Source organism: Trachymyrmex septentrionalis, unplaced genomic scaffold (genome assembly GCF_001594115.1).
Source record: "Trachymyrmex septentrionalis isolate Tsep2-gDNA-1 unplaced genomic scaffold, Tsep1.0 scaffold2, whole genome shotgun sequence".
Classification (NCBI taxonomy): Eukaryota; Metazoa; Arthropoda; class Insecta; order Hymenoptera; family Formicidae; genus Trachymyrmex; species Trachymyrmex septentrionalis.
This window is the reverse complement of record NW_017305179.1, coordinates 2,020,947-2,031,835: the sequence shown is the minus strand read 5'-3', so window position 1 is coordinate 2,031,835 and position 10,889 is coordinate 2,020,947. Positions and strand designations below refer to the sequence as shown.

The window sequence follows — 10,889 nt, the reverse complement described above, 5'->3', positions numbered from 1 at the left end:
AAGTTAGATTAAGTTTTAAATGGGGTTAATATCGTTTTTCAAAAATAATAGAATAATTAATAATTAAGTAACTCTATGTTATAACATATTAAATGTTTTATAATTAAAATTAATTATGTCGCGTTATACATTACACGTAATATATTTTATTATATATGTATATTTGTGATTTGTTTGTCAGGTGGCATTATTGCTATCTCTAGAAAATCGTACGGCATAGCATGGATTCCTCAATTTCCTTTGTCGCTCGTACAAATGCAAATCAGCGAGCCGATCGTCGTAGATTCCGACTTCGGGATATAGTCCTTAGCGGTTGCTCAAAGTTGTCCTGCTTCGTGAATTCTCGAGAGAAACTCGCGTCGCGAGCAAGATACAATTAAATTGACTTAAAATACAGCGGGAATGGCGGGAACGACGGGAAATTGATAGTACTATCCAGTAATTGTGACTTCTGACGGGTCGTGACACGCCTTGTCGATTTAACATCTTGAGGTTCGGCGACAGTATCGAATATAATATACACATATACATATATCGAATCCGTTGCGAGGTATATAATCGCTCTAGTGTCCGTATTGGAGAAAGCAAAGGGAGAGAAGAAACGGAAGTGGAAGTGAGAAGAGTTATGGATATTCGCCGATTCGCAAGATGTGTCTGGACTCTGTGACACCGAATGAGCGTGCCTACTAAAATATGCAGCTATTATGATGCATGTGATCGTCGACAGTGCAAACAGTTTGTATATAATAAGGCGAGGGAGTTAGAAGGAGGTTTTTAAAACCAATTGCTTTTTAGAAATAGACCGGTACATTAGGTGAAAGAGAAATAATAAAAAATAAAATAAACGAGAGTAAATAAATAATGCGTCGGCGAGACGCATACGTCGGGTAAGGTGGCCGGCTATCGCCCTGCGATAAGGAATCCCGTTAATCCGATACTCCCGTTGGTTGGACCTTCTCCTCCTCCTCCTCCTCCTCCTCCTCCTCCTCCTCCAGGAGGAGGCTATTATAATTAGAACAAGAAACAGACTCGGAAACTTGGCCCGCCGCGCCGCCCCCGGGGCTGCCGCGCTCCTAGGAACGATGTTTGCTTGTATATAGGGAAACATTTATGTAGGTTTAGCGACAATCTCAATAGCGGATACACACACACACCCACATGGATTCACATGAACACGCACACAACCGAGCGATGCGGTATTAAGCGCATTATTAACGAGCGCAGCTATCTTTAATCGACGATATAACGATTATCTTACTACGACATGTAATTGCGATAATAACAATTATCATGATTACTATATTTTTTACTAATAAAGAGCATCCTTGGAGCCAAGGAAAGAGGTGGGTTTCTTTATGTCTACTTAAAGCTACTGAAAAATCCCTTGGAAAAAAAATCTCAGAACTCGGATTCGGGTGCGCGACGGACGAATTAAAAGAGGGAGAAGGATCTCGTTGCTCGCCGAGAGAGCAAAAATTACAACGTGAGATCGTTACGTTCAAGATTTACGAGTCCGCTCGCTGGTTAAGTGCGGACCAATTAAGGCGGATGCAGTTTTGGGCACCGCCATTCTTGTCGATGATTTACACGGTAATAATTTCCCGCCCGTCGTTTTAGCGTCGTTCGTAATTTGGATCTTTCGCCCTGCGAAATTCTACCGTACGACACGCATAATTCGATGTATTTCACGTTCCATTTTTCGTTTCGTTACGTCGATTTTCCTCGCGCGGCGAATTTAAACAGACATTTACTCGCAATCGAAAAGCCTGTCTTCTCCGCGATAAATTCCCGAACGAGTTTGGAGCAAATACGCGACGCTGCAAACGCTTCCTTTCACAATGCGCTTTGGAACCTGGAATTTTCTCTATTGTGCTTTGTTTCGGTGCTCGAGACAAAAGAACACGCGATAACCATGCTGGACCTCTTCGCACCTATTAAATGCCTTCTACGGAAAGAATCCGTTCGTGTCGACAATGTCGTCTTCAGGCTACACTCGCGCATCACCGTTCTCCTACTGCTCGTTTGCACCATTCTCGTAACTGCCAAGCAGTACATCGGCGAACCGATTTCTTGCATGACCGATGCTTCCATCGGTACGAATTCCGCTAACCTTCAGACCTCGAGTGTGTGAGCATTTGGGATTTCGAGTTCTTACAGAAGTGCTTCATGCTCAAGGAATTAATCGTGATACGATTGCATTTACAAATCCTTTCTAAATATCTTTACCATATGTACCACACTGAGGAAAAGAGTCTGGTAATGGTTGGCAAATGTCGAGTGAAGTAATGTCAATCAAAAATGATCAGTTAATATAACCACAAAAATAATTTTGTTTTTAACATTTCGTAATTATTGCTAAACAATTATATTTGATAATACTTGTTAAATATATTTCGAAAAATAAAATTATTTTTAGTTATATTAACTAAACATTGGATTGAAATGATTTCATTCGACATTTTTTTCGTAGATATTACTAGATTCTTTCTGTCAGTGTAAATATTTAATTATTGCTCGAGCAAGAGCTTATTAATAACAATTGGTCATAATTGATGATTGATTTGACATGTTGCTATGTGTGTGGTAGACAAAGATCCCGTAAATGCGTATTGCTGGATCTACAGCACATTCACGGTATCCCGACATCTGAAAGGTATTCCTGGACGGGGTGTAGCGAGTGCTGGCGTAGGACAGGCCCTTCCAGGTGATGAAGCCCGTCATCATCGATATTATCAGTGGGTCAGCTGAATTTAGAACGTTCACGATATGGATGAGGAGATAATCGATACAATAGTTGATAAACAGTTTGTGTTGATGGAAGAACATAGAAAATATATTCTCATTAAACTATATAAATAAACCGGAAAATATACGTATTATTTAAATAAATTATCGGTGCCGTTAAAGCCGTAAAAATGTATCCATCGCGATTCTCTCAAATATTTGCTTTTGTTATAAAATTTTTTTACAAGTTGCGCTTTTCTCGCGAAATCAAATCTCCGATAAAAATCAAGTTACGAACTCAGCCGAAACACAAAGTTTCTTTATTGACTCGTACCGTTCAAGGCCAAAAGCTCAAGAATTTTTATGCTCGATATAAAAGTTCTCCGAGGAGTGATCCTCCTACTTCTACTTAGACTCTTCTCTGGGAAATTCTCACCGAGGAAAGATCGGCTTGAAATTCGTCAAAGGCATCCCTAAATTGTTTTTCGATGGGGCACTCTGAAAAATTGAAAGCGAACGGGAGAGAAATGCGATGGAGAGAACGCGCGTGTGCGACGGAATTGGTCGATCGCATAAGTTTCCGTATGGAATCCACACACCTACGTAGCGCGTTCACGTACGCGAGATGCATGATAACGGCTGCACTTCGTTCCGATGGTCAGGTCGGGCTCTCCCGGCTCACCGGCGCATGCAGACGTATTGCGCGAGCGTGAATGAAATCTGAAACGTGAACGCGCGAATGTAAAGGAAAACCGTCCGGAAAGGGGACGGAAGGAAGACGGCGCGAGGAAATGGAAATAGAGATCGCGCAGATACCGGACCGTTATCCTACATCTCTGTATTGCGCGATTCGCGTCGCGGAAGGCAACGCACGGTAGTAGAGGTTTCCCATGAAACCCTTTAGGTTTTTTCCGAAATAAAAGAAAACATATTGAGTCAGATATAAATATTTTCTGCTAAGCTGCTTTTACAAAGAATAAGAAAATAAACTTTTGGAGTAGAAAAAAAATCTGTCTGCATGCTGCGTTATCTCTACGATATCTTTTTTTTTTCTTTTTAATTTCCGACGATATGTAGGTGACAGACGGTGTATATTTGTTGTCTCTGTTAAAAATTCGCCTCTCTCTAAAATGAAGAGAGAGAGAGAGAGAGAGAGAGAGAGAGAGAGAGAGAGAGATGTAAGATAAATATTTCTTAAATAAAGATTAAAGATTTTAAGAAAAATCGAAGGAAATAAGGATGTAATGTTTATTAGGTATGCTTCGTTCTCGGCTTACAAGCCATTTCTTTTTACGTGCCGCGCGCGTTATGGGGCATCTGGGAGAGAGGCATCATAAGTCTTCTTTCGCGGGATCTTGCGTCTCCCTTTCTGAGAGACGTCTGGACCGAGGAGAGGAAGCAGCAGCTCGTCGAATATTTCACCAAAACGAATCTGCACGGTCACAACTTCTACGCCATGCGTTTCTTCGTGTGCGAGCTCTTGAACTTCTTAAATTCGGTAAGTATAATTCCCCCTTCAGTTTAGAAACGGAAGAGTTTCTGCGGAAGGTACTTAAGGGATCTCGATCGGCCAACTGGGATTATGACGTCAGAGGCGAGGAAATTGCGCGGAAATAACCGTGAATAATTGATTTCTGGGTTCGATAATGAGTCCGGGCTAACGAAACGTGGTCGAAACTTTGCTTCTCGAAACGAACCCGATATATCGCGCGGAAATACAACTCGAGGACCCTTAACGTATATAAAATATAACCATTTTCACTTTCTTTGCTATTCGGCAAAGTGGAAAAAAAAAAAAAAAAAAAACAAATCGACAAATTCATGCAATCGTTAAGAATCGGCATTTACCGATTATTAATTTTAAGAGAGCTACGGAGAGCGTTAAGTTAACGAAAAAACTCACGATAAAAAATCTTTCATCGATAGATAGGACAGATATCTCTGTTGGATATATTTCTGGAGGGACAGTTTAGGCGATACGGACCGATGGTGAGCGCGTTCCTCGCCGAGGAAAGTCCTCACGAAAGGATCGACCCTATGGCGCGATTGTTTCCGAAGGTAACCAAGTGTACGATTCACACATTCGGACCCGCGGGTTCCGTGCAAACTCACGATGCTTTGTGCGTGCTTCCGCTGAACGTGGTGAACGAGAAGATCTTCGTCGTTCTCTGGTTCTGGCTGGTGTTTCTCGCGGGCGTCGGTTGCCTCGCGGTAATCTATAGGTACGTAAGTTCCTTCAACGACTGCGCATTATGGCAATTCTGATTACAATGTCAGAAACATACTCCAACGATCTATAAAACTTACTCTACGCTCTAGGAATATTCGAATATTTCGCACTCGTCAATTTTCCACCGCTATTTCTGCTACAATTGCGAATCTTGCATTATTTATATTTTAACCCTAGAATGCAGAATTGCTGTTGAGTGATAAAGTACGTTATCAATACGATACATAAATTTTACGTGCGTGAAAATAGGTCACTCTTGATTAATGTAACAAGTTTCATACATTTCACACTTTTAATGACAAAATATTTATATAAACACGAATAACCTAATTATTAAATTGAAAGGAGAGAAAGAATAAATACATATATTATCAAATTGGAAATTAATCTGTAAATGGAGTGTCCAATGTCTTCTCGTAACATTTTTACTAATAAATATATATAATAATGTAAAACTGTTTAAACAATTGAAATCGCTTATTTCTATTATAATATTAATCACCAATCAGGGAGTTTAAACTGAGACGCGACACGGACACAATTTTTTAAATCTCCGCTTGTTCTAGCTTTTAGCTAGCACTTTCAAGATGTCATATTGAATCTCGTAACGACCACTAAAGGTATAGCTTAATCCTTAATAATATCTTTCTCACTTTTACTCAAAGTTACGTATCAATAGCATTCTAGGATTAAAAAAGAACATTACGTAGAGCTGTTAAAAACGGCAAGTATCGTCGGATCGATATGCAATTGATACAATCCTCCTCGTAGGATCATAGTGTTTTCTCAACCATGGGCGAGAGTGTATCTTCTACGAGGTGCAGTTCGCAGGCTCGAGAAATCTCAAGCCGAGCGTGTTGTACGAGTATTCCATTTCGGCGATTGGTTCCTATTGCACCAACTCGCACAGAACGTCAATCCTATCGTGTACATGGAGCTGGTTAACGAGATAGCGAAAGCCTTCACGACTAAGAGTTTCGCGGACTTCATCTAGATCCTCTCGACCTCGCCTAAGTAGCATTACGCGGAATTCAATTTACGAAGCTCAAAATGTTCTTATAAGATATATAAACGTTCGATGAGTATTCCGATACAATATCTTACAATAAAAACAAAAAAAGGGATATATATATATATAAATGTTAAAAAAAAAAACTGTACTGTGCGATTTCAATAAAGATGATTAAAATCTTGCGAAAAGATTTCGACAAAGTCTCTCAAGTTATTGAATTAGTTATTAAATAAGAGTGTACTCGAATCGAAATTATTTCTTATTCCAAGAGAGAGGTATTGAAATTATTCAGATTTAACATCCACTAAAGGCGTACGAAACCGTTTCTTTCCGACAGCTCGATACCGACGAACAATACCAGCAGATACGTCGCGGTGTGAGTCTTTTGTTCATCAACGTTACATTCAATTGTCCCGAAACAGAAGCGGAATTGAGATACTCTCTTCTCTCGCTCGGCGTGTATCCATGGGAACGTGAGTTTGACTCAACCAAATTACCCCGAGTTACGGGGTTCTTAGGGTTAGGGATTTCGTCGGAATTATTACGAGTCTCGTCGCGTATCGAAGATCTTTTGCGCTCTCGACCTTATCTCACGGTGTGTTCTCGCATCGCCCCGTTCTCGTCGGAATACGGGGCGCGTTACGCATTTCCAAGGTAACGGAAACAGACGACGACGAGGACGAGAACGGAGAGTTTCGATTTCATCGTCTTCTCGCTGCACTCACGGGTTATTCGCGTATCGCGGTGAAGAGGAGAATTTGCAAAGTCGAAGTTAAGGGCGAACATGCGGGAGATAGTACATCTTCAGGCGGGCCAATGCGGCAATCAGATTGGGGCGAAGGTATGTTTCAAGTCCTTGAATAATTCTCAGATGTAAGTCCCAGATCCGGTCCAATGTGAATACATATATATGCCACGAGAGCTGAAATAAACACACACTTATCCAATTGAGGCGAAAAGTATTTAATGTATAATCTTGAAATATGATTAGGCAGACGCGGAAAAATATCGATCGTGTATGAAAGTGTCGGGAGAGAGATTCTTGAGAAATTTCTCATTCGAATGAAATATTTCTTTCTCATTCACAACGATCGCAGTTCTGGGAGGTGATCTCGGACGAGCATGGAATCGATCCCACTGGCACGTATCACGGTGACTCGGATCTGCAGTTGGAGCGGATAAATGTTTACTACAACGAGGCGACAGGCGGTAAATACGTGCCGCGTGCGATCTTGGTCGATTTGGAGCCCGGGACGATGGACGCGGTTCGTTCGGGGCCGTTCGGTCAGATATTCCGACCGGACAACTTCGTGTTCGGGCAAAGCGGCGCGGGTAACAACTGGGCGAAGGGGCACTACACCGAGGGCGCCGAGCTCGTCGACTCCGTCTTGGACGTCGTTCGCAAGGAGGCCGAGAGCTGCGACTGCCTCCAGGGATTCCAGCTCACTCACTCGCTGGGCGGTGGCACCGGTGCCGGCATGGGTACTCTGCTCATCTCCAAAATACGCGAAGAATACCCTGATCGAATCATGATGACCTTCAGCGTGGTACCTTCGCCAAAGGTATATGTTAATCCATGAATTTAATTTTCACTTCAATTTCGGTCATTTTCTGTTTGTTTTTTTTTCACTCGCTCTTTTCCGTTCAAAAAATTCCGTCCGAAATTCAGATCTCTTTTCGGTTCTACGATTTCACGAATTCACGTCTAGCACGATTTTAAAGGGAATAATGTTGACGCACCCTCTATATTCACGAGGACGAAATCTTCATTGACTTTCGGAAACAATACGAGATCGGATTTCACGTCAAGAGTTACGTTTCGAACGTTTCCACGTGTATCGGGAATCATCCGCAGAGCGCGTCTCGCTGCGGCGCAAACATGAAAGTCTTTCTGATGCGCGTAGGATAAGGTACAATGGATGCGAGACAAAGCGCCCGACCAGGAACCGACCTTTTGTCCTTAATAGGACAATACTGCGCGTTGCCAGCATACAATACTTGTATTCTCTCTCTCTCTCTCTCGTTTGTGTATTCATGTTTGCGCGATACGCGAGCGCGACCGATACCGCGCGGCCGGGATGCCATACGTTCCACGTCAGCGTTTATTCTCGCCTCCTTCCGAAGGTATCGGACACCGTAGTCGAGCCCTACAACTGCACCCTCTCGGTACATCAGCTGGTGGAGAATACAGACGAGTCGTATTGCATAGACAATGAGGCGCTTTACGACATCTGCTTCCGGACTCTGAAGCTGACCACGCCAACCTATGGTGATCTCAATCATCTCGTCAGCGCGACCCTGAGCGGCGTTACCACTTGCCTGAGATTTCCCGGCCAGCTTAACGCGGACCTAAGGAAACTCGCCGTCAACATGGTCCCTTTCCCGCGACTGCATTTCTTCATCCCCGGCTTTGCCCCTCTAACCTCTAGGTCTCATATTCCCAAAGGAAACGAATTATTAAACGGAGCATCAGTGCTATAAGAGTCGATGTCACGTCGCTATTTTGTTTAAACGAATTTTTCTAAATTGCAATGCAATAAAATCAATGTAATTAATTAGTTAATTAATTATTTGGAGGAAAATTTATTCGCGTACGTAATTTTCCGGCTTTCGACGTAATTCTAAAATAATGTAGGAAATTAGACAAGTGAGAGTACTTATGATGGACAAAAATATAATTTATATATACATAGAATCAATGATTGTGCATCAAGTGCACCGCACCGAACTCTCACTCGCCTAATTTCCTACGTTATTTTAATTTCGAGAGTCCATTTAGTCCAACTAGTAATTCTTATTAATTCTAAAATGATATTTCAGAGGCTCGCAACAGTATCGAGCACTCACGGTACCCGAGCTCACCCAACAAATGTTTGACGCGAAGAACATGATGGCCGCGTGCGATCCGCGACACGGTAGATATTTGACAGTGGCCGCAGTATTCCGTGGCAGAATGTCGATGAAGGAGGTGGACGAGCAGATGCTCAACATCCAGAACAAGAACAGCAGCTATTTCGTCGAGTGGATACCGAGCAACGTGAAAACTGCCGTTTGTGACATACCCCCGCGGGGTCTGAAAATGTCCGCGACTTTCATTGGCAATTCTACGGCTATTCAGGTTCGTTTGCCGTTTGGTTGTTGTCAAACGAACAGAGAATTCGACTGTGAGTCAATTAAATTTTCAATCGATTTCTCAGAGTCTCCGACTCAAATTTTCCCAAAAAACGAATTATCCGTCACACGGTTCGTTAAATGTATTATTACTTAAAAAGCAGAAAGGACTAATTATATATCGAAAAACGTAATTATTTTTCCGTCACAGGAGCTGTTCAAGAGGGTGTCGGAACAATTCACCGCGATGTTTCGACGGAAGGCGTTCCTGCATTGGTATACCGGCGAGGGTATGGATGACATGGAGTTTACCGAGGCTGAGAGCAACATGAACGATCTCGTGTCCGAGTATCAGCAGTACCAGGAGGCGACTGCCGACGAGGAGGGAGAGTTTGATGAGGAGGAAGAGGGCGAGGGTGAGGAGAAGTGAAGTCCCCATCTCCGGAAGATGTTTATCGAGTGCTCGCTACACCTGCTGCTTCCTTTCCGCTCTCGTCGCTTCTTTACGTAGTTATATCGTCCCACCCTCGTATCTTCTTAGAGTGTAAAATAATATGTAGCCGAGCCAACGTCGGCCGACAGCTTGTTGTTCCTTGTCTTCCGCGTGTCTCCCATCGTCGAAAGTATATTACGTGCGCGAAATAAAGAAAGAAGAAAAAAAAGAAGAAGAAAAAGGAAGAAGAAAGAAAAAGTAAGAAAAAAGATGAGAGGAGGAAGAAAAAGAAGCTCCCGCTCCATTTTCCCGCATAAGAAGCACTCATTTCTCTCGCATCCTCTTAACCGCGTCTAGAACAGAACGACGAAAACGGAACACTCTCTCACTCTGGGGTTTGCGCGTGGTTTCCGGGTAACCTCCGGTCGCTACGGAGATAATGCGAAATGTACGTATCGGGGAAAACGTTTCCTGTTTCCTCTCCTTCAAGTAAAACACTACGCGCAAGCACCACTGACGGCGCTTGCTTACCTTCGGTTGCGTGTTCCAAGTCAAAGAGAGAAGGAGAGAGAGAGAGAGGGAGTGAGAGAGAGAGGAAGAAGGACACTTTATACCTTAATTAAAAATTGAAACCGATCTCTTCACTACGTTCTTTCTCTCTACATTTCAAGCGGCGCACTATTCGCAATATTCCTTGTTACTCGGCAGCAACGTATTCATTATATGCTTCTCGCAATTAAATTTATTATGTTTTATTCCCGCTGTATTTCAATTTTAATAACGCGCGTTTAATTTCACGATTATCTTCTTATTTAATTTCATTAAACGCTATTTTCACTCGCGGAATAACGGCAACGGTCTCCCCATCCCCCATCCCCCCGCCCTCCCCTCCTCCCCGTTTAGCCGACTAAAAATCACTCGTCGATTTATTTCGGGATACTCCATTCCGTACGCCCGGGTGCGATTCTTTTACAATTCCCGACGCCGCGATAACGCGCCGTAATAAATCGCAGCGGGGCGCGTATCGCAGGCTCGTACATCACGCCCGGCATCACTGCCGATTGCCGGTGCCGACACTGTCGACGTCGTACAATCAGCCGCATTCTCTCGCGTCCGCGGTCGGTCCTTGCGATCGGGAGCATTATCGGCAAACAATAATTGCACAATTGCCGAGAGGCGAGGACTCGTCAAGCGACGCTTGATGTTCACGCATCCCTGAATGTCCAGCGAAAAAATGATGGCGATCGCTCACAGCGGGAGAGACGTCGTCCTCCGGCCAATATTACGTCGGAGATTCGAATCGTGAAATCCCCGAGATGGAAGAGCGAGGAATCCGGAAGGATTTTCTCGCCGAAACATCCTTTGAAAAATATGGGGTA

The 10,889-nt window shown here is 43.2% G+C and overlaps 2 protein-coding genes across 4 annotated transcripts; both read left to right on the top strand.

Moving 5' to 3' along the window:
* Positions 1 to 1,906: 1,906 nt before the first annotated feature.
* LOC108747413 (innexin inx2-like) lies at positions 1,907 to 6,071 on the top strand. 3 transcript variants are annotated; one of them, XM_018484841.1, is made up of 5 exons: positions 1,907 to 2,093; positions 2,588 to 2,739; positions 3,980 to 4,222; positions 4,651 to 4,946; positions 5,726 to 6,071. In XM_018484841.1, exons 1-5 carry the CDS (start codon positions 1,913 to 1,915, stop codon positions 5,946 to 5,948), a joined length of 1,095 nt encoding a protein of 364 aa, XP_018340343.1. In that variant the 5' UTR covers positions 1,907 to 1,912; the 3' UTR covers positions 5,949 to 6,071. The 3 variants fall into 3 exon arrangements, with proteins under 3 accessions (XP_018340343.1, XP_018340342.1, XP_018340344.1); XM_018484840.1 differs by having other exon boundaries at positions 1,907 to 2,123; XM_018484842.1 differs by having other exon boundaries at positions 1,999 to 2,127.
* Positions 6,072 to 6,750: 679 nt separating this feature from the next.
* Positions 6,751 to 10,406, top strand: LOC108747405 (tubulin beta chain). Its single transcript, XM_018484832.1, has 5 exons — positions 6,751 to 6,807; positions 7,064 to 7,528; positions 8,091 to 8,395; positions 8,787 to 9,084; positions 9,289 to 10,406. The coding sequence occupies exons 1-5, from the start codon at positions 6,751 to 6,753 to the stop codon at positions 9,505 to 9,507; spliced, it is 1,344 nt and encodes a 447-aa protein (XP_018340334.1). The 3' UTR covers positions 9,508 to 10,406.
* Positions 10,407 to 10,889: the final 483 nt, after the last annotated feature.